The following is a 24,481-nucleotide window of genomic DNA, read 5'->3' on the forward strand; positions in this document are numbered from 1 at the left end:
AAGTTCGCTTTTTACTGGTCATAGGGCATTATGTTAGGCCAACGGGTAAGTACCACCACCCCGCCTACCTCTGTCGTGAAAACATGAAGCGTTTTAGTTTGAAGGGTGGCGCAACCGTTGATGTAAAACTGAAGTGAAAAAACTCGTATCTCAAGCTGGGTGTTTTTTTTTTTTTTTTTTATTATTGCTTTGATGTGTGGACGAGCTCACAGCCCAGCTGGTGTTAAGTGGTTACTGGAGCCCATAGACATCTACAACGTAAATGCGCCACACACCTTGAGATATAGTTCTAAGGTCTCAGTATAGTCACAACGGCTGCCCCACCCTTCAAACCGAAACGCATTACTGCTTCACGGCAGAAATAGGCGGGGCGGTGGTACCTACCCGTGCGGACTCACAAGAGGTCCTACCACCAGTAACACAAGAGGTCGCGAAGGCCTTCGACAGGGTCTGGCATAGGGCACTTCTGTCGAAGCTACCATCTTACGGAATCCCCGAGGGTCTCTGCAAGTGGATCGCTAGCTTTTTGGATGGGCGGAGCATCACGGTCGTTGTAGACGGTGACTGTTCTGATACCATGACCATTAACGCTGGCGTTCCACAAGGTTCGGTGCTCTCCCCCACGCTTTTCATCCTGTATATCAATGACATGCTGTCTATTGATGGCATGCATTGCTATGCGGATGACAGCACGGGGGATGCGCGATATATCGGCCATCAGAGTCTCTCTCGGAGCGTGGTGCAAGAGAGACGATCAAAACTTGTGTCTGAAGTGGAGAACTCTCTGGGGCGAGTCTCCAAATGGGGTGAATTGAACTTGGTTCAATTCAACCCGTTAAAGACACAAGCTTGCGCGTTCACTGCGAAGAAGGACCCCTTTGTCATGGCGCCGCAATTCCAAGGAGTATCCCTGCAACCTTCCGAGAGTATTGGGATACTTGGGGTCGACATTTCAAGCGATGTCCAGTTTCGGAGTCATTTGGAAGGCAAAGCCAAGTTGGCGTCCAAAATGCTGGGAGTCCTCAACAGAGCGAAGCGGTACTTCACGCCTGGACAAAGGCTTTTGCTTTATAAAGCACAAGTCCGGCCTCGCGTGGAGTACTGCTCCCATCTCTGGGCCGGGGCTCCCAAATACCAGCTTCTTCCATTTGACTCCATACAGAGGAGAGCCGTTCGGATTGTCGATAATCCCGGTCTCACGGATCGTTTGGAACCTCTGGGTCTGCGGAGGGACTTCGGTTCCCTCTGTATTTTGTACCGTATGTTCCATGGGGAGTGCTCTGAGGAATTGTTCGAGATGATACCGGCATCTCGTTTTTACCATCGCACCGCCCGCCACCGGAGTAGAGTTCATCCATACTACCTGGAGCCACTGCGGTCATCCACAGTGCGTTTCCAGAGGTCTTTTTTGCCACGTACCATCCGGCTATGGAATGAGCTCCCCTCCACGGTGTTTCCCGAGCGCTATGACATGTCCTTCTTCAAACGAGGCTTGTGGAGAGTATTAAGCGGTAGGCAGCGGCTTGGCTCTGCCCCTGGCATTGCTGAAGTCCATGGGCGACGGTAACCACTCACCATCAGGTGGGCCGTATGCTCGTCTGCCTACAAGGGCAATAAAAAAAAAAAAAAAAAAAAGGTCCTACCACCAGTAAATTTATGTTGTTGATGTCTCCGGTAACAGCTTAACACCAGGTGGGCCTCGAGCACGTCCACTTCTGTAAGCAAAAAAAATCAAAAATACCTTCAGGAAACAAAATTATTTAAGTACAGATAAAAAATACAACCCAATGCTAATAAAAAAAACTACGTACAAAACACTGTTTGAGAAATATCTTCCAACAAACTCGCTTTTTGTTCTTTTTTTCCTACCTAAGCTGATAGCCTTGAGAGGCTATTTCAGCGTAGCCTTAACTAGTAGGTGAGCTCACGGGGCACGTTGCGAAACGAACCCTAGTAAGTGTCGTGCTTCGCAGAATCTACCACCGGATCGGAACGCGACCCACTGAGAAGATCCGGCGAGAAACACAGTGGGCCGTGTCTGTGGGTTTATTTACTCGTCGAGCCCTTCGTCGCAAGCGACGGGTTCGACGAGAACGATGACCGAACAAACTCGCGAGAAGCTTGTTAGAATATGAAAAGAGGTTTATTTTTGTATTATAGAATAGAACAGAATAACATATTTTTAATAATGTTTTTCTGGGTTAAGTCACCCTTTTTAAATACTTGGTGGTTAACTTTCGAGTTGTTGCGCATGTTTCAAGAACCACTGCAAGATCACCGCCGCCGACTTCCGAGCATCAAGAAGTCTTAGAACGTATAAATGCAACACTTGCAGAAATACATATTTATATATCTGAAATAACAAATAAAACAACTTTCTGAATTATTTTCAACCATTTTATTAGAAACGATAAAATTTATCGATAGTGAATCGACAGTTAAAACGTAACATTACATTTTAACAATAATTTTGTGTTTTGGCGCGCTCCCTCCGCCCGGGCGCCCTCTCGGTTGGGGCGGAGCGCGGATACTACTAACATACAGTCTCGATAAAACTAACACACAGGAATAACAATGGACACATCAAATTCTGCATTTAGTACACCCTGGATTTGAGTTCGGGCTTTAGAATGAGACAGAGCTTAGTCTTTGTAGAGCGTCATCTCTGTTATTCATGAAGCGTCGTACACTTAAAGCCGAAACTTCAAAGGCGATCGCGACTTCTCAAAATCAAATAAATGATACGTCAGGCCACGTGCTGTATCGGCGGTACCCGTAGCTGCCAATGAGGGTAGACATGAAACCGGTTCATAAGCTGCTTTGGTTGATGGTATTTTCTGAAGATTCATCCCGAAAATCCTAGATGATCCAATCACCTTTTTTTACTAGCTCATCCCATAGTAATTATTAATATAATTATCACGATTAATAAATTTTTTATTTCTCTGTGACATTTTAATTTGCGATTTTATTTCGTTCATTAACAAGAAAAAGCTCTTGTATGTCAGAACTTATTTTCAGGGTACTAAAGTTCGAATTTGATGTGTCGGTGTAGCTCCACAATACTAACACTGAAGCTCTGGAAAAGATTCATCCCTTGCTCCTTTTTTTAGTAGCAGTTTGATGGTTTGAGCTCAATTAAACTTTAAGAATATCCATGTGAAAACTTAATTATTGAATTGACTATTTTTGTTATCTCATTTTTGAGAAGACGCATGTATTGTATTTAAAGCGATTACATTCATGTTTACAATTTTAACCAGAGCTTCATAAGTCACCTGCTCTATAGCAGTCAGAGTGCTTCATAACATATTGTCACAAATATATATAGTGAACCTCATTTGCCAATGTATATATACTCCCTCTTTTTCTGTTTAAAACCATTTATTTTATATTCTATTTATCTTTGTCATCCACATGATGGACAAAAATTTCAAGATGTTTTTTCAATTAAAGAAATGAAATTAAGTTCTAGCGCTTTAGAATGTTCGAGTTGTTCTCGTATGTTTCTCTATCTCTATCTAACACGAGCGTTGAAAGAGCAAAGGATGTTACGACAGGTGTCGGTGTTCAAATCTCGCAGGCAGGGACATTATTGTCCTGTGGAAATTGAAGGTAGGGATAACCGTTATATTAAGCAATTGAGACTTAGATCTCATGTCTATGGGCTCCGGCTACCAGGTAGCATCAGCTGGATATGGCTCGTTCAGATGTCTATGTAGGAAAAAGGTAATCAATAAAAGCATAGTGCTACGTAGACAGTTAAAAATCTGTGATTTCGTCTCCCATATACATGTATGAGATTTCTCTGATTATTAAGATACTGTTAAATGAAAATATTACAATTTCGTGTAACACCGCATCTTTGGTTCCCCACCTCAGTACTATTATTATATATAATTTGCTCATAAAACGTTATTATAATATAATACTTAATTAATAAATACATTAATTCTACTGGTGCATGTGTTGATAAATTTTAATATATATATTTTTACATTTAGCCGTACAGTTCAGTACATACATCATTTTATATTTCTAATATTTTCAAACTTAACAATCATTATTTACTTGTTATTTACTGATAAATCCTAAGAGAATTAAGATTTTTAATGTAGTATTTGGCCCAAAATTTTTCACATTCACTTCACAAAGAATTATAGTGATTTTGAATTTAAGTTATCGAACAGAAACCAAAACTTCAGACAGTCAGTGACAGAATGCTTACTAAAAACAAAAAATATATACATGAAAAAGTTAGACAAAAAGTAATTCATGAGTTTTCAAGACAAATTTTCAAAAATAATTATTATTTCTAATTTATAACTGTCTTGTTTAAGTCCGTTCATGGTATAACAGAATTACCTGTGAAGTTCAATATTCACTTATTTTATTATTTATTGCATCGGTCATTCTATCGTTTTTCTCAAATAGTATGTAAAGCAATTAGTATGAATTATTATAATTTTTATTCACCGGTGAGTTCTCTTATTATATTATATTAAATAATTTAATGAAAAATATAGCCAAGGGTGTATAAACTATGTACTGAATGATCAACTAGAAACGGGAATTATTAATATTATTGTACGGAATCGCTATACAGGGTGTTAAGATCATTACTGAATCTTAGCTTAATACGAAAAAAAAGTGCTATAAGTATTAGTAAAAAGTTGTTTTGTTCAATTAGTTTTTGTGAACAAGCAATGTAAGACGGATGGTTCGAAAAGTCCCGGTCTTTTACAGCTATGAGACCATAAATCTCACGTGTTGGGATTTCCTGTTCTCTCAGATTTGCTTTACAACTGATTCATTGGGGACTGCAGATAACTAGGAGTAAGTGTTTAGATAAAAGACTCCAATACAACAATCAGGCGTTATTTATCATATTTTGTTCAGGTCATTTGTCATGTAGACGTCAATTTTTAAACTTTTTTTTTCCTACCTAAACTGATAAGCCTTGACAGGCTATTTCAGCGTAACCTTAACTAGTAGGCGAACTCACGGGGCTCAAACCTGACGACGTTGCTAACACGAACCCCAGCAATAGCAGTGCTTCGCAGAATCTACCACAGGATCGGAAATGCGACCCACTGAGAAGATTCGGCGAGAAACTCAGTGGGCTGTCTGAATTTCAACCTTAACATATAAAAAAAGGATTTTAAATTGTTGGTATATTCTCGAGCAGACGTGCAGTGATCGCGTTACATTAATAAGTGGTTACTAAAATGTAATTTATTGAACGTGTTTTTGAAGGTTCCAACATCTGTCTTCAGTTTCAGTAATGATTCCAGTACACCCTATATTTATACGTGAGCGTCAAAACATTTAATACATACCTTTTTTACGGGAAAAACATAGTATAAATTGCAGATAAATCGTTGTAGTAAAGCAATCAAAACTTGATTTTTAGGTCTCATAGATACATCTCTTCCCGAACTTACAATTCAGAGTATATTTTTCCAACCAGTACACAGATTCAGGCGTCGATCTCCAAAAGTTAATCTACCTAAGATTATTTATTTATTTGTAAATATAACTATAATCATAAGATTTCCTAGATTACGGGGTCGAGTTACACTGAGCACGCGCGAGATATCGCTTCTCAAAACACACACACACAACAATAAAGTCGAACCTCGGAAAATTGGCAGTTGGTTAGATCGGCGCTCCTGGTATAAAACACCCTAATTACCAACTTATTTCACTTGTTCTACATCGAACCCAATAGAAGTTTGACTGTCTAAATTAATATTGGTGTCTCTTTAAGTTAGAATAGTGGTTTATATCCGTGTCAGCTTCTGTGAACTTCGACAATATACAGGGTGTTCAAAATCGCTGCCTATAACTCCGAAATTAAATAAAAAATGAACTGTAAAAGCTGAATAGGAATTGTTAGAAGGATTTAAAAAACTCTTAAGTACACTTCATCGATGATTAAGTTAATTAACGCCGGCACGAGGCGTCTCATGTCGGAGTCACTTGAGACGCCATCTTAAATGTATTTGAAATATGGAATATATTTTAAGATTACATTATTTAAGGGCGATAACGTTTATCTAAAAATTACAAAACCTAATTCATTAATGATCCGGTATTCTTTAAATACCGGTATAACCACGAGCCGTATATTTTGTTTGGGGTGTTATTGCAAGCTGTATGTACTACAAGGTATTCCTTGAATAGTTCTGGTTCATAGACCAATTGGCATCGGCGGATCAAAATATTAGTTCCGATAAAACACCGGATTGCCGAGGTTCCACTGTATCACGTACTTAATATACCAAATCGGTATATATATTTTACAATAACAAGGCGTTTTCCATAGAGCCCTCGTCGAAAAGACTGATTATGTTGTATCCACAGTTGGCAGTGAGATGGCGTTGAGGCGTCTACAACAATTATGTATACAATATTGGCACTTTTCATATCCCTGGTTTGAGTAATGATTCATGTGAATCATAATGTTCGAAAGTTGCGCAAAGATGATTCACTTTTAGGCTATCGAAGTGGAACTTCTATGAATGTAGTTAAAAAGAAGGTCGACTGAAATATTCGTTTTGTATCTTTAACATATAAATTAAAATATTACGTACGTACTACCTAATGACGTAGTACATAATCGCAAAGAAGTTTCACTTCCTTCAAGCACACTTGAACATTTTCTTGACCGAAACCTCTTTTCTTAAGGACAGTTGTGACACATAGCTGCCACATCATCAAGGTTGTTGTGACGTCATAGCAGGGTCCGCGATGTCCGCGAGACAAGTGCAAGACTTGCTGCAATGGATCCAGCGTGGCGAGATGTGTGACGTCATCAGAGCAGCACGTCCAGCCTGTCCCCCCTCCGCGCCAGCCGAGCCCCCCCCTCGCCCAGCGCGTGGAAGGATACCGTGACTAGTTGCCCACCGAAATTTGCTTCGAACCTGTGGATACAAGATGTTTTGTCTTGGCACCGAAGTTCGAAGTTCTCTTCGTGCAGAATTAGCATGACCATTTTTACTGGTGGTAGGACCTTTTGAGAGTCTACCCGGGTAGGTACCACCACCCTACTTATTTCTGCCGTGAAGCAGTAATGCGTTTTGGTTTGAAGGGTGGGGCAGCCGTTGTAACGATACTTGAGACCTTCGAACTTATATCTCAAGGTGGGTGGCGCAATTACGTCGTAGATGTCTATGGCCTCCAGTAACCACTTAACACCAGGTGGGCTGTGAGCTCGTCCACCCATTTAAGCAATATTTTTTTTTATCTCTCATAAGATTCGTTAGGCAACATAATGTTTGTTAACAACTGCAACGTTACTCACTCTGGCGCGATATTTACATGGGGCGGCGCTCCTACAGCGTTCTGCACCACGAGGAACAGTTTGGTGGCCAGCTCCAGCACGTGGCACGTCCGCACCACCACGTCGCCGCGCCGCCGCCACGCGCCCTCGCCCTGCGACAGTGCACATACAGCCTACAATGTTTACTGGACCTTCGAGTTTTGGTAAAACTTGTCCCAATAGATTCACCAAGATGTCTAATGAGGCAAATAGAAATCGACGCGACGATAAACTATTTTTTCCAAAATCCAAAACAACATTAAAGACTAATAGTTATATATGGGCGCAAACCCCACTGTTGGCAATAATTAACATAGTAATATATAGTTTAGTTTATTCTATGTTAATATTTATTTATTATTAGCAAGATGAGACTGTTATTCTACCATATTTAATAATTAGCACACACTGTTTTGATGTGAAAATGTTCAGAATATGATTATTGTTTAAAAACACAAATGATTGTATAAATAATTAAATATTAATAAAGCATAAATATTCATAATAATTTATATTATAATTAACAGTAATAAATTAATTAAGTATTGTAATTGTTGTTGGCGCGATCTATTATTAGGCTGGATAATAACAATGTTAGTTTATACAAGTTAAAAGTAATTCATGTAAAATAAATTAATGTCAGTCATCTAAAAATCACTAAAATATGTATTGTGAATATAAAGCTATATTTTGTGAATTGTTTCGCAGTAATTACATTTGTTTGTATAAATGAAGTTGTAGTTGCTATAACCATCACAAAATGGCTAATTGTGTAAGAACTAAGACGTAGCTTTTTGTAATAAAATAGTAATAGAATAGTTTTATAGAATTTTATTGTATTTTTATTGTAAAAGACCTTATGTGTGTATACCCTGGCGTAACGCCGACATATACTAGGTATGAGCATTAGGATATTTAATAAACTACCAAAGAAATTAAAAGACCCAGACGATTTTCATTTTAAGAAAAAAAACTAAAAGATAATCTCATTAGTGAAAATTATTATCACAGAAATTATTTTCTTAAAGACGACATTAATAATAACAAATAAATGGATTTTTTTATTATTTGTTGAATTATGGATGAATGAAAGGTAAATTATATTATATCTTGCACTGCACTAAAATTCGCATGTCAAATAATGCCAAAGCATACACGCTGCTTTTAACTTATGTAATAACTCATTTTCTCTATGCTTAGCGAATAAAGGATTTCTTTCTGTGGGGACATGTAACTTCGACCGTATTTGGCGTACCACGCAGTCCCCACCAGAGATAAAAAGGTTTGGGCATGTGGCACTGTGGTTGTGTTTGCTGAGCATGTTTTTGTTTCGGCATTTCGAGCCCAAAATGACTGTCATCAATGAAATTTTATGTAAAAATATTGTTACGCGCTGGGGTTTCGGATAAATAAAAATTCCACTGAAGTACAAATTAAAACTGTTAAGCACTTATAAGCACTGTTAAGCACTTACAACACTTAAAGAACACTACAATTCGTAATTCACTGCTTCCGCTTCGAGTAGATCCGATTACTAACTGCTTTCGTGTCATCTCTGCAACGCTTTTATAGTCGACACGATACGTCTACAATTATCGAGAGCATTCTTAGCAAGACCAGTCGTTTCGATATGTGTTTCCACTATTTGATCAATAGATGGCGTTGTGCTTCTCGAGAGTTCTCGATTTTACTAGTTCTTTTGATATTCGTTTCTGCTATTCGGCGAAAGATGGCGTTACTCATACCGGCGTAATCATATGTTATGTGGACGTGTAACTAAAGTGCAGGCTCAGTGCCTCTTTGCTTACGTATCATTGTTTATCGTCAAATGACGTCATCGTTAACTTTGTTCAAACAGCTGTTTTAGCCCATATATACTCCTTGTAATTTTGGTATGATTTTATTGATAGCCTAACACACTAGCGAGAACAAGGAGAGCGAAATTAAATTATTTGGTTTTATTATGTTAAATTAGTGTTTCTTTAATTTTTCTTCAGTTTATTTTATACTGATGGGTAGTTATGGAAATCAATAAATTAGGCAAAACTGTAAAGTTTATGTATACTTGTTTCTCACCGCAAATAAGCAGCCCGGGGCGTCGGGAGCGTCGCGCGAGGAGCACTGCGACAACTCCTCAGTGGAGCTCTCGGCGCCTCCGCACTGCAACGCGCCACCGGTCAGCGACAAACACGACACACAGCGATTAGGGGCCGTTCAAGTATTACGTAAGCACTGTGGGGGCGGGGGAGTCTTTGCTTTGCTTATTTTTGATGACATGGGGATGGGGGGGTCTAGATGATGATTACGTGAGCAGCATATAAATGAATATGATGTGCGCGCCTATCTTCTAAGCTTTGCTTATTTTGTAATGAATTTGCTTACGGAAAGGAATCTTATAATCGAAATAAATCTACATCCAAAAAATTCGCTTACACTTGAAACTTGAAGAGTACAATGACTGGTATGTTAATGTTTGAGAGAAGATAAATAAAACAAGATAATACTCACGGCTCTGACGTGGACCACCAGCAAGTCGTCGTCGTAGGGCGAGAGCGACAGTCTGTACACGCTATGGGCGGGCACTCGTCTCTTGAGGCGGAGGGAGCGCGGCTCCAACAGCAGCAGCGCGGCCGTGGACAGCACCGCCAGGCAGCGCGCCACCCGCCCGCTGCCCCGCGCCACCTTCCCCACCACGTCCGCGAACACCACGTACCGGTCCGTGGCGGTCGCGCCCCGTCTCCACTCCGCCGAGGCCCGCAGCCTCACATAGTCCCCCACAAACGGATGCCCCACGCTCCGGCTGTAGTTCGCCTTCCGATCCTTGAAGAGAACGCTGGCAGTGACCTTCTCCCGCATGCGGTTCCGGGCGGTCTGGTCGAAGGCAGCGCGGTAGAGGCGGCAGCGCCACGCGTGGTGTATGCGGCGCAGCAGGGCGTCCGCGCGCGCCAGCAGGCGGGGCTGCGGGCAGGCGGGCCAGGACACGCACGCGGGGGACAGGTGCCGCGCGGGGAGGCGGCGCCACAGCCTGCTCAAGTAGCGGCGCCGGGCTGCTCGGCACCACCAGCGCCAGATCTTGACGGCGGCCGGTGACTGCGTGTCCCTACTCAGCAATCGTCGCCGCTTCTGTCGAAGAGAATGACAACGGTGGGTCAGTCTGAGCCTCTAAAGCAAATGTGCGTGGTGATCAGCAGGACAAAGTAAATTGATAGAGTATAAGTCGGCCGCTGCCCTGCACTCTTCGCGGCGCTACGTACCTTGTGCGCTCTCCACGCGCGCGCGATGACCCGCTGCGCTGCGTGCCGCACGACGGCGCGGCGTGCGGCGCACTGCACTCCCCGCGGCGCTACGTACCTTGTGCGCTCTCCACGCGCGCGCGATGACCCGCTGCGCTGCGTGCCGCACGACGGCGCGGCGTGCGGCGCACTGCACTCCCCGCGGCGCTACGTACCTTGTGCGCTCTCCACGCGCGCGCGATGACCCGCTGCGCTGCGTGCCGCACGACGGCGCGGCGTGCGGCGCACTGCACTCCCCGCGGCGCTACGTACCTTGTGCGCTCTCCACGCGCGCGCGATGACCCGCTGCGCTGCGTGCCGCACGACGGCGCGGCGTGCGGCGCACTGGACTCCCCGCGGCGCTACGTACCTTGTGCGCTCTCCACGCGCGCGCGATGACCCGCTGCGCTGCGTGCCGCACGACGGCGCGGCGTGCGGCGCACTGCACTCCCCGCGGCGCTACGTACCTTGTGCGCTCTCCACGCGCGCGCGATGACCCGCTGCGCTGCGTGCCGCACGACGGCGCGGCGTGCGGCGCACTGCACTCCCCGCGGCGCTACGTACCTTGTGCGCTCTCCACGCGCGCGCGATGACCCGCTGCGCTGCGTGCCGCACGACGGCGCGGCGTGCGGCGCACTGCACTCCCCGCGGCGCTACGTACCTTGTGCGCTCTCCACGCGCGCGCGATGACCCGCTGCGCTGCGTGCCGCACGACGGCGCGGCGTGCGGCGCACTGCACTCCCCGCGGCGCTACGTACCTTGTGCGCTCTCCACGCGCGCGCGATGACCCGCTGCGCTGCGTGCCGCACGACGGCGCGGCGTGCGGCGCACTGCACTCCCCGCGGCGCTACGTACCTTGTGCGCTCTCCACGCGCGCGCGATGACCCGCTGCGCTGCGTGCCGCACGACGGCGCGGCGTGCGGCGCACTGGACTCCCCGCGGCGCTACGTACCTTGTGCGCTCTCCACGCGCGCGCGATGACCCGCTGCGCTGCGTGCCGCACGACGGCGCGGCGTGCGGCGCACTGCACTCCCCGCGGCGCTACGTACCTTGTGCGCTCTCCACGCGCGCGCGATGACCCGCTGCGCTGCGTGCCGCACGACGGCGCGGCGTGCGGCGCACTGCACTCCCCGCGGCGCTACGTACCTTGTGCGCTCTCCACGCGCGCGCGATGACCCGCTGCGCTGCGTGCCGCACGACGGCGCGGCGTGCGGCGCACTGCACTCCCCGCGGCGCTACGTACCTTGTGCGCTCTCCACGCGCGCGCGATGACCCGCTGCGCTGCGTGCCGCACGACGGCGCGGCGTGCGGCGCACTGCACTCCCCGCGGCGCTACGTACCTTGTGCGCTCTCCACGCGCGCGCGATGACCCGCTGCGCTGCGTGCCGCACGACGGCGCGGCGTGCGGCGCACTGCACTCCCCGCGGCGCTACGTACCTTGTGCGCTCTCCACGCGCGCGCGATGACCCGCTGCGCTGCGTGCCGCACGACGGCGCGGCGTGCGGCGCACTGGACTCCCCGCGGCGCTACGTACCTTGTGCGCTCTCCACGCGCGCGCGATGACCCGCTGCGCTGCGTGCCGCACGACGGCGCGGCGTGCGGCGCACTGCACTCCCCGCGGCGCTACGTACCTTGTGCGCTCTCCACGCGCGCGCGATGACCCGCTGCGCTGCGTGCCGCACGACGGCGCGGCGTGCGGCGCACTGCACTCCCCGCGGCGCTACGTACCTTGTGCGCTCTCCACGCGCGCGCGATGACCCGCTGCGCTGCGTGCCGCACGACGGCGCGGCGTGCGGCACGGTGGCGGCGCCAGGCTCGCTGCAGTCGCACCACCAGCTGCTCCACACGGGCGCTACGTAACGCTTCCAATTCCCAAACCTATCAATCAATATATTTTAATCAGGTCAATATATTTATTATTAAAATTGTACACCTCATTGAAATTCGACTAAATTTTATATCATTATGTCTTTTACTCTACTATATTCTATTATGTCTGTATCACCTTATTCATTTTTATAGGATCAATACATTAATAAAATTTCAATTCCCTCTCTTTGTAATTCAGAACCATAAATCTTGTTACATCAGAAGCATAAAGTTGGATATGTTAGTATAATTCGCGTTTATGTATATTCAAGAGTTTTTTATTTGCTTTTAGTCTCAAGACAATAGAAAAGTTATAGTAGCCCAATATTGGTCGTCAAGATAACTATGTATAATACAGTGGAAACAGTAATTGTTTCCACTGTATTTGAAAAGATAAAATTATGGATATCCAACAGTATAGATCTGATATCAATAAAATGTTAAGACATGCAAACCTCATAGATGACTTGGTTTAATCAAATACTGGGGTCAAGCAAGCTTCTTACTGGTCATAAAGCCCAGCCTAGCTTTACAGTAAGGGCTTTCAGTAACTCAATTTATATGATTTTGCCAATAGAACTCACCGTCCGGGGACTGCGAATGAATACTTTCGTCCGTCCGTACGCGAACTCCGCGCTCGGGATGGGCAGGGACCGCAGCAGCGCGCGCGCCGCCCGCAGCGGGCAGTCGCGGGGGGCGGGCGAGGCGCGGGGGGACGCGCTCGCCGAGGGGCCCCCCCGCGCCCCCTGCAGCACGCCGTACCGCGCCACCAGCGCGCGCGCGCACATGGACTCGCACCAGCCCGCGCGACGCAGCAGCGCCATGTCGAGGATGCCCTGTGGCAGACACACAACGTTCGTTACAGATAGTTCAAACATATTCTTCTTCATTGTTCCCTCACTGCTGAGGGTTCCGACCACATGTGACTTTCCTCCACAGTGTTCGGACATGGGTGGCACGGACCGCATGGTATAAACTACCACAAACCGCTTTTTTTAATAAAACATCTACTTGCTGTTTATTAGAACAATAATGGTTAGATTATTATGCATAAAAGTTCTGGTTGCGGAATGGTGCGTGTACCTGCGAGCGTAGCTGGTGCCTGAGCAGCGGCGCGTCCCAGCGGTGAGGGCGGAGCCCCGCGTCGGGCCGCAGACAGCGCACGAGCCGCGGCGCGGGCCCCAGCCTGCGGACCAGCGCGGCCACCAGCGCCCTCTGCCTGCAGGCCAGCGCGCACACGCGGCGCGGGGACTCCCGGCCCGCGAACAGCGCGGCCAGGAGCGGCTCCCGGGCGGCCCCCAGCACGGCGCTGAGCCGGGCGGACACGGCGTCGCGGTTCTTGTCCACGATGCCGCGGGCGCAGTACGTCACGGCGCCACCGAAGTGCACCACCCTGGTCAAGCGCAAGTCACTCACATGACTCGGGGGGCGCGAGGTGTGGACTACACCGTGCCACGCTCCACAAATTAGAAGAATGGGAACTGGTATCCCTACTGAACTCGCTCCTTTCTGTGTGTCTATGCACGGAGTGTACTATGCACGGGCCGATCGCGGTGTCGGACATTTTTGCCACAAAACAATTACATGTTACAATTTGACAGATAGGGTAGTAGATGCCCATGTGTTTAAATTTATATCCCAAGGTGGGTGCTGGAATACGCGTTCTACTGTGCATGTGGTTCGATATAAGCTGAATATTAAGCGAGCCGCGAATAAGAAACAGCGCTTACTGGAAGCGGTCAGGTGGGTCGGGCAGCAGGCGCGGGTGGCGCCGCCGCTGCAGGCGCTGCAGGAAGGCGGCGTCGGTCCTGGCGTCCCGGAGCGCGGCCAGCAGCGAGTCGGGCCCGGCGTCCAGCAGGTCGGCGTGCGCCTCGTGGTCGGCGTAGCGCAGGGGGCGCCAGGGCAGGCCCTCGCGCGCGTAGTCGTCCTGCTCGCGGCGCAGCGTGGCGCCGGTGACGGCGGCCTGCACGCGCTCGGCCGCGTAGTTGATGAGCAGGCGCTCCAGCCCGTTGCGCGCCAGGCGCTCGAACCCGTACACGTCCAGGATGCCCAGCGAGCACCGCTTGCCCGCCGCTGCCGGCTAACACACGCGCCCGCTTTAACCGCGCACCGAATCGTTTGTGTGAGCTAGCATAAGGTTTATGGCACAAGTCTGCCTATTTCTGCCACCATTCAGATTGCCTTTATTATCAATTTCGGTGTGACATGTCCATTTTAAGTCGTTGTGGCCTGACGGATAAGACGTCCGGTGCATTAGTGTTGAGCGATGCATCGTTGTTCGAATCTCAGGCGGGTACCAATTTTTCTAATGAAATACGTACTTAACAAATGTTCACGATCGACTCCCACGGTGAAGGAATAACATCGTGTAATAAAAATCAAACCTGCAAAATTATAATTTGCGTAATTACTGGTGGTAGGACCTCTTGTGAGTCCGCACGGGTGTAGGTACCACCGCGCTGCCTATTTCTGCCGTGAAGCAGTAATGCGTTTTGGTATGAAGGGCGAGGCAGCCGTTGTAACTATACTTGAGACCTTAGAATTTATCTCTCAAGGTGGGTGGCGCATTGACGTCGTAGATGTCTATGGGCTCCAGTAACCACTTAACACCAGGTAGGCTGTGAGCTCGTCCACCCATCTAAGCAATAAATGTAGTCTGTCCGTGCGTGCGTCGACCCTCACCTTGATGGCCTCGTTGACGGAGTTGATGAGCCAGGTGAAGAGGCGCGAGTACAGCGCGCACAGCAGGCGGTCCCGCAGAGCCGACGCCCACTCCGCGCTGCCCTCGCCGTCCTCCTCCCCCTCAACGCTGTCCTCCACATCTTCACTTCTTGCCATTTCTTCTTCTTCTGTATTCATTCATTCATAAATAATTATTTTCTGTTGCTTTTACATCCCCACATGCATTGGCGTCCTCACAGGGGGGCGCGGGGCAACGGGCTCGAGACAAGTCGAGTTACTACGCGTTAAACAGCGTGTGTTAAGAATATTTATTGCAGTTTTGCAGGATAAACTTCACACAGAGGCATGAATATAAGGAAACCGGTGAAATTAATGAACCTATTTAATTATTTGTGGTAGGGGTAGGGTGGGGGTCTGATGGGAGAGGGGGAGTGGTGGCGTGCCCACTTCTGCTTGGTTCTGGATTCTGTTGCGAGGGATGGGACAACCAGTAGTAGTAGTAGTTTTTCCAAATGGAAAGGCATAGGTATCATACCATACAGTCTAGTCTTTTATATATATATATATATTTTATGAAATATGGTATTATGAAATGAAATGAAGAATTTGAGACATTAATCAACTGGGATGAAATGAAATGAAACAAGATGAGATGATATGGGATCAAATATAATCTCAGTAAAATGGTGGTCGTTAACTGAGATTTTTTCAGTGGACTTTTTGGAGTTACGTCCAACGGCTTTTGTTCACCCTGTTTCTTCCAACTCCTAAAACCGTCACTAGAGAGCGCTGTAATACGCAAATCCGTTGTCATGATACCCTTGTCATAGGTGACACTGTAACCGTAGATTATTGATTTTTTATTGAATATACAAGTTTTTTCTAATCCAAGTTTATTTTCATAATCATCCCTCGGAAAGTCGAACATGGTCCTTCGAGCCGGATAAGAAAACAACTAATGATAAACAACAATTTTAAGTGCAAAAGAACGTTACAAACCGTAATTAACACAAAACTATTTCGTTGCTAAGTACTAGTGAATGTGAAGAATGGGCCCGGAAAGTTATATTAAATTACAAACCGATGTTCAAAATAAGATATTTAAGGCACAGGTTAATTTCAAAAAGTCACCGGCGTCTAGAATAACAAGGGAATATATCGAAACGAGATTGCAATTATCGGAACAACATTGGTTAAAGTTTGAAGAAAATCACCAGAATGTTATATTGGGATGCGAAAGTAACGATTATAGCTATTAAACAAAAGGTACAATAACAAACGTTACATCGCGAACTGCATTCTGGCCAGGCTGGTTGGGCAAAAGGGCTTTATCTTCAGAGTCATCCAACGGTGTCAAACAAATATTCGATACGACAAATGATTGCTTGCACGCTTTATCTAACCTTGGTATACCTGTATCGACATGGGACATCTTGATTATATATCTCATCACAATAAAATTGGATAATGAATCCCAGAAACAATGGGAACAAAAACTATGCGAACAGGCTGATCGATTGCCTACACTAAGCGAGTTCCAATCATTCCTGGAATCAAGATATCGAGCACTCGAGTTTTTAGAACCAAACCAAAGAAGAGAGTCTAGAGGCAAAGATGCAGTGGATAAACCGAAGGTGTTCAGCGTGACGACGTCTGTATCCTGCCCATTCTGTTCGGAAGATCACTTGCTTTATCAATGCAAGAAATTTGTACAAGAAGCCATCGAGAATCGCCGGGAGTTCATCCAGAAGAGAAAACTGTGTTTCAATTGCTTCGGAGCTAACCATTCGGTAATACAGTGCAAACGACGCACGGCTTGTCGGTGCTGTGGCCGACGTCATCACTCGCTGCTGCACCAGGAAGGCGGCACTCACAATCCGGCCCTGGCGGGCCCTAGTCAGCCCACTAATCAACAGCGGGAACCAGCACAAGAACCGCAGGCGGCGGATCATGTGGAACGTGTTGTCAGACATTTTTCTAACAGTGAAATGAGATCAAGTAGTCAAGTAATGTTAGCTACCGCATTAGTTAATGTATCCAACAAGGGTATGTATCACACACTTAGGGCATTGTTGGATCAGGGCTCTGAAGCCTCGTTTATTAGTGAACACGCAGTTCAACTTTTGCAGCTTCGAAGGTTGCCAGTTAGAAGTACCGTATCTGGTTTAGGAGGAGACAAATCTAGTATTTCAGTAAAACATATGGTTCAATTTAAAGTACAGTCCACATATAACTCTTTTAGCTATCCCGTTCAAGCCTATGTTTTTAAACTGCCTAACATCCACTCTTCCTTCACAGCAAATTAAATTTCAGGATTGGCCGGTATTTTTGCAATTGCAGATGGCTGATCCAGGATATGGTACACCAAGCAATATAGATCTTCTACTAGGCGCTGATGTGTATGGTCAGGTTTTGTCAGAAGGCATATTGAGAAATCCACCTGGAACCTTGACAGCTCAAAATACACAGCTGGGATGGATTCTGTCGGGACGAGTTTAGGTTAGTGGGGATACTCCTTGCATTATTAGCGCACATACCCATGACAAATCGATCAATGATTTGCTGCGTCAGTTCAGGGAGATTGAAACTGACTAGCATCATCCACTTTTATCCAAGGAAGAAGAATCCTGTGAAAGATACTTTGAATCCACTACAACTAGGGACAGTTTGGGTCGTTATGTTGTAGGTCTTCCTTTTCGCGACAACAATCCACTTGCTCAAGAAGAAACTTGAAAATAATCCAGTCTTGAAGCAAGAATAATCCAAGGTAATAAATGTAGCCACCTGGCTATGAATCATATAGAAGTAATTAATGACAAACAAGAAGCTGCTAAGCCAGGATGCGTTTATCTACCTCATCATGCAGTTGGTTGTTCGCGAGGACAAAAGTACAACGAAGGTCGGCGTTGTTTTCGACGCTTCGTGTAGGGGTACCAGCGGCAAGTCATTGAACAATGATTTATTGGTAGGTCCAAGGCTTCAACCAGAGTTACGACACATAATTATGAAATGGCGTACTTATCCTATATGTTTCGCAGCGGACATAGCTAAGATGTATCGAATGGTCAAGGGCGTACCAGAGCATACTGACTTCCAGCGAGTACTGTGGAGAGAGAATCCTAGTGAAGAAGTCAAGGACTGCAGGCTGTTAAGAGTTACCTTTGGTGTTTCGTCGGCCCCATATCTAGCAGTTAAGAGTTTGCAACAAGTGGCAAAGGACTGAACCCACCATCGCTCTGGTTTGGCTGAAGGGACAACCAAATCGATGGAAGACCTTCGTCGCAAATCGAGTGACTGAAATCTTGACAGTTTTTAAACAACGACCAATGGTCGCTTGTGGAGTCATGCCAGAATCCAGCCGATTGTGCATCCCGGGGGCTGGCTCCACAAGAATTTATCCACTGTGAACTCTGGTTCCATGGCTCTACGTTTTTAAGAGAATCCACGTATGTATCGCCAACGGTAAACATATCGACTGATTTAGAAGCCAAGCCGTTGAAGTCTCATCACCTAACTATTTCCGAAGTAGCTAGGTCAGATCTCCAGACATGGACGAAGTATTTATTTTTATAAAAAATGGTTAGAGTGGTCGCGTTTTGCATTCCATTTATTAATAAATTAAGGTCAAAGCGATATCCTTCTTACTTGATGGCTTCCGAATGAGATCATGCATTAAAGATAGGAATTAAGGTTTGTCAGACTCAGGCGTTTTCTAAAGATATTGAGCAAATAAATAATACAAAAAATGACTCAGCAGTTCTGGCGTAAGTGGTCTGCCGAGTACCTCACGACTCTAAATCAGAGATATAAGTGGACTAAAACTACACCAGAACCCCATTTAGGTGACGTTGTTCTTGTTAAGGAAAATGGCCTCCCTCCTTCAAAATGGTTATTCGGTTTGATAGAAGAGAAGCACACTGATCCAGATAATGTCACAAGGGTACTATCAAATGTAAGAAATCTAAAATTGTAAGACCAGTCTCCAAACTTTGCATTTTGCCTATCGCTTTTTAACATTACTTACCTGAATAACTGTAGATATTTCATGTAATGTATGTAACTTAAATGTATCTTTGGATGCATCAGCTATTAAGTATTTTGTTATTGTTTAGTTGTAAGTAAGTACGAACTGTTTAAAAGCAACCCTTGACTGAACTTTGTCGTTATTATGGTTTCTTTAATGTGTAAGTTTATATTTAGTTCATGTTGAGCAGTTCTTTATTGATTACTATTAGGTTAAGATGTTACGGTTTCATGGAGATGTTAATTGTACATGTAAAATTTGATGGCCTCATTGTTGGCTATGAACTTTTGTAGTTCATGGTGGGCGGAATGTTCACCCTGTTTCTTCCAACTCCTAAAACCGTCACTAGAGAGCGCTGTAATACGCAAATCCGTTGTCATGATACCCTTGTCATAGGTGACACTGTAACCGTAGATTATTGATTTTTTATTGAATATACAAGTTTTTTCTAATCCAAGTTTATTTTCATAATCATCCCTCGGAAAGTCGAACAGCTTTGTTTCATTTTCCTACATTTGTGCACTTTCACAGATACTAAACAGCTAATAAACCACCGTTATAACACATTTAAATCTGAAGAAACACTAAATAGACAAAATAAAACAAATCGCACAACTTCACACCTCGCTTTTCCACCAAAAAGTCGGAGACAAACATGTGTCGCACTGACTTTTAAATGTCAGTTATTAGAGCATCGTGCAGACACTACGGAGCAAATTTTTAATCAAACTTCTTGTGTTTCACATCTTGTAAAATTGTTCAAATAGTACAGCATGTGTGTAAGTAAATAAATAGTAAATTCCTCACCAGCATCAGGATCCCGGTGCGACAGTGGGGGGGCGCCCAGGGCTGCGGCGAGCTCTGCTGCCTCCACCCCAACTAGCGCACACGCTTCTACCAATTCTGTAATAATAATTATATGGTGTTGGTAGTCAGACGATGTCAGAGGTTCTTACCCCGATAATGTACATATATATATAAAATAACGGGCCGTCCGGATGTTCGACGAGGGTACGTGAGCGCGACCCGACTCCTCCAGCTATAGCCACTACCTTCGGAAGCCATAGACATCACCAACTTCAAACACGAAGTTGAAGTCTCAACTGTATAGCACATCGGCTGTCAGTATTGAAAACTGCTTCGCGGCAAGAACGGGTAAGGTCCTGCCCGTGGGGATATCCCGTACGCCGCACCACCAGTGACACCCACATATGTGGTTGAAGTACTGTTTTGCAGCGGGACAGTAAGCGGGATAGTTAGCGGCACAGTTAGCGGGACAGTTGGCGGGATAGTTGGCGGTATAGTTAGCGGCACGGAATAGATAAATAAGGTTGGAATGGTAATGTAGGCGGGGCAAGCGTGCCACAGTTATGATTCTACAAACATAACTCGACCGATTCTTTCATTCACCGCGCTTACTTTGGACTACTTGGGCGAACAGATCTCCGCTTTATAATGCCCTGTTGTGCAATTATAACTTGTAAAACAAAAAGTCAGACCTCAAGTATAGAGCGAGGAGGTATATCTTTCGATCGGTAAGTCGAAATTACCATTTAATTACAATATTATTTGTCTAAAACATAAAAATATACTAAGCATTATGAAATTCCAAACATTAACAATATTATTGCAACAAGTTATAAATAGCATACATTGCGCGATGTGTACTCGCCCAATGCACGCAATGACCAAGTCCGCTTCCAATGTACTACATGCATTGCGTTCTCTACACTTCAATCTTTGAAATTTCGGCCTTTGCCCTGATTGGACGGCGCTAGTTTGTCGATAGTGAGGTGACCATGTGGTGAAATAAAATCATCGACAGAATTCTCGACTATATTTACATTTGACATGGATAATTTTTGTATTATTTTATATTTAATTAATGATACCTAGTATATTTTTAGTGAGACGTATTTTGAGTAAAATAAATATGTATTATTATTATTGAATTATTATCATTGAATTAATTTGAAGGTATAATATAAAGAGACATGTAGACCTCTCATTTACGGGTATTTACTATATAGTCTAAGATTTATTAAAATATAAGTAAAATGCTATTTGACTTATGCATTAAATAAAAAATTTTAGGTTTCCTAAAGAACCTAACGCCAGGGAACAATGGATTGACGTGACAGGTAGAGGAAGCTGGAGACAAAGACGAGTACTATTTGCTCTAAGCATTTTACTGAAAATGATTTTACCATAAAACACTTTGTTTTGAAAAATTCATTCGCAATTAATAGCAAGCGCCAACTGCTTAACAAATACGTTTTATTCCAGGGACAGTGATTATTTGTAATTAATAAAAGTAAAATAGTTTTTTTTTCAATATTTATTTCGTGTATCATTTTTCAGATAATTTATCGTTAAAGAATATCGGTTTTATCAAGCACTAACGTGTATGAACATTTTTATTGCCTTTTTGCGTGTGTGAGTGTGTATGCCGGCCGTCTGGTGTAGTGGTAAGTGACATGGTCACTACACAAGGGGGTCGCGGGTTCGAATCCCGCCAAGGAAAGATATTTGTATGATAAATATAAATGTATTTTCCAGGGTTATGGATGTATATTAAATATATGTATGTGTATAATAAAAATCTTACATTTATTTCCGTTATCTGGTACCTGTAACACAAGTTCTTTACGAACTTATCACGGGACTAGTTAACGTGGCGTGATTGTTAGTAAAGCTTTATTTATGCCTACAGGAGTTTTGTGCTAGTTTGCGAACGAATATCTGCCCTGAGATTTATGTGTGGGTGTTTTTGTTGTGTGCGAAATACTTGTAATGACAGTATGTGTATGTGTAGAAATTAAAATAGTGGGGATGAAGCGGCGACACTGGTTCTAATACAAAATTAGAGCAAAGGCCTTTCCAACCTTATTTATCTATTCCGTGGTTAGCGGGATAGTTAGCGAGTCAGTTAGCGGGACAGTTAGTGGGACAGTAAGCGGGACAGCTAGCGGGATAAGACAGCTCACCGTACTGCTGCTCGAGACGCACGCCGATGGAGCCGTCGATGTTGTGCTGCGGCTCGAACTGCACGTTGCCCAACTTCAGCACGAAGGCCAGCACCCGCAGCACGGCGCCGCACTCCGCCCCGCTGAACCCCAGGGACGCCATGGCCGCCTGTGGGCATGCACCAGTTCCTAATCCACTCCAAGCGGCATTCTTGTTAAACAACATTCTACACATGTGTACGGAGCTGCGGGAACCTTTCGCCACCTCACTCGTTTTGTTGTCTGCTAACTACCCACCACCAGATATATAAGGTTTTAAATTTATTTGCTCTGAAACGGAATGGATTGAGTTTTTTTTATTGCTTAGTTGGGTGGACGAGCTCACAGCCCACCTAGTGTGAAGTCGTTACTGGAGCCCATTGACATCTACAACGTAAATGCGCCACCCACCTTGAGATAATCGAGATACCTTGCGGTAATTTAATAATGAACGAATGAGTCTTTAATTTTGAGAATTAGTGCAGCTTATATTGTCTATGCCTGTGGCATTATTGAGGTCCAATAGCGATAGCGGCCGGTACACTCGTGTCTCACTGTAGCCAAATTAAACAGACCTTAGTAAATGCGAAGTGTTCGTTGTCCCGCGCATGTTCAGGGGGCGCAGCGCGGGGCGGGGCTGGAGAGCGGCGCGGGGAGAGGGCGGCGTCCAGCGCTTCGCCCCGCAGCACGCGGTAGTGCTCCCACGAACGTTGCAGCCGGAGACGCTCTGGGTATACATCATCACGTAAGCCTTACAACATTGAAGAGTGGCTGCACAATACACGTGCCATGTGGCACACACACCGACCGGCATCTCCACTAACGATTCTTCAACCAATCGACTAAAACTTCTAGAGAGAACACACTCATGCGGTCCGATCTTGCAGTCGTTTGTAAGAAAACGTCATAATCTTTTGTACGTCTTTATCGACCACTACAACGAATTTCAACGTGGCATCGACGACTTTGGCCACAGAGCCGTGAGCACGCCGTCCAAGGAATCTCTCGCTTTCTCCCTCTCGTTTCACAGGGTTTATTACCCTAAGCTAAGCCAGATCATAAATTAAGAGACCTAAGAGCTAAAAACAAGAAAATGATCAAACAACGGACCGTGTATAACGCTGTACTATTCGAACCAGGAACATTAAGACCCTAGCGACTAATTTGGTACTACTTCGGCCTGTACGAGGTGCGGTTGATTTGAGATGCTCCCGATCCTGCGGACAGAATGAAAAACAGTCGATGTTGCCCAAAACACGTTATTTCGGATCCTCCCGATCCACTAACGGTACTTTTAGGTACCTCAAGCACCGGTCATCATTTTCGTCGAACCCATCGCTTGCGTCGAAGGGCTCGACGAGTAAATTAACCCACAGACACAGCCCACTGAGTTTCTAACCGGATTTTCTCAGTGGGTCGCGTTTCCGATCCGGTGGTAGATTCTGCGAAGCACGGCTATTGCTAGGGCCAGTGTTAGCAACGTCGTCAGGTTTGAGCTCCGTGAGCTCACCTACTAGTTAAGATTACGCTGAGGCTCTCAAGGCTATCAGCTTAGGTAGGAAAAAAAATGAGATGTCGTCGTTTCGGTGGTTACCATAGCAACCGAATGGGCTTATTGCGCTCCACAAGAACTCTGTTGGTAAGACGCGAACACTCACTGAGCAAATGTACGTCGGCGCCGGCCAGCAGCTGGTAGAGCACGTGGAAGTTCCTCTCTCCCTCCGACACGCTACAGGTCCGCTCCTGCATCCAAATAAGTATTCCGTTTGATCCCGACAAAAACATAGCCATTGAAGTCGTCGAGGCCTAAAGGATAAGACGTCCGTCCGGTGCATTCGTATCTAGCAATGCAACGGTGTTCGAATCCCGCCGGTGGCTACCAATTTTTCTAATGAAATACGTACTTAACAAACGTTCACGATTGACTTCCACGGTGAAGGAATAGCATCGTGTAATAAAAATGAAACCCGCAAAATTATAATTTGCGTAATTACTGGTGGTAGGACCTCTTGTGAGCCCGCGCGGGTGGGTACTACCACCCCGCCTATTTCTGCCGTGAAGCAGTAATGCGTTTCGGTTTGAAGGGTAGGGCAGCCGTTGTAACTATACTGAGACATTAGAGCGTATATCTCAAGGTAGGTGGCGGCATTTACGTTGTAGATGTCTATGGGCTCCGGTAACCGTTAACACGAGGTGGGCCGTGAGCTCGTCCACCCACCTAAGCAATAAAAAATAAAAAACAGTTTTGTCCAAGATATAAATGTTTTGTTTCATTTTTCCATATATTTTTTTACCTAAGCTCACG

At 45.6% G+C, this 24,481-nt stretch overlaps 1 protein-coding gene across 2 annotated transcripts in view; it reads right to left on the bottom strand.

The window, feature by feature from the left end:
- Positions 1-2,375: 2,375 nt before the first annotated feature.
- LOC114246706 (unconventional myosin-Ia) overlaps positions 2,376-24,481 on the bottom strand; it is a 30,904-nt gene continuing 8,798 nt past the window's right edge. For both annotated transcript variants that reach the window (XM_089728252.1, XM_089728253.1), the window contains exons 8-20: positions 23,835-23,919; positions 22,752-22,903; positions 22,159-22,306; positions 19,979-20,074; positions 15,148-15,314; positions 14,196-14,545; positions 13,549-13,858; positions 13,050-13,301; positions 12,325-12,474; positions 9,833-10,447; positions 9,401-9,484; positions 7,307-7,437; positions 2,376-6,926 (exon numbers count right to left, since the gene is read on the bottom strand). In XM_089728252.1, coding sequence (XP_089584378.1) covers positions 6,818-6,926; positions 7,307-7,437; positions 9,401-9,484; positions 9,833-10,447; positions 12,325-12,474; positions 13,050-13,301; positions 13,549-13,858; positions 14,196-14,545; positions 15,148-15,314; positions 19,979-20,074; positions 22,159-22,306; positions 22,752-22,903; positions 23,835-23,919 — 2,649 coding nt within the window. In that variant the 3' untranslated portion in view covers positions 2,376-6,817. The remainder of the gene's footprint in view (positions 6,927-7,306; positions 7,438-9,400; positions 9,485-9,832; positions 10,448-12,324; positions 12,475-13,049; positions 13,302-13,548; positions 13,859-14,195; positions 14,546-15,147; positions 15,315-19,978; positions 20,075-22,158; positions 22,307-22,751; positions 22,904-23,834; positions 23,920-24,481) is intronic.

Source organism: Bombyx mandarina, chromosome 06 (genome assembly GCF_030267445.1).
Source record: "Bombyx mandarina strain Sakado chromosome 06, ASM3026744v2".
Classification (NCBI taxonomy): domain Eukaryota; kingdom Metazoa; phylum Arthropoda; class Insecta; order Lepidoptera; family Bombycidae; genus Bombyx; species Bombyx mandarina.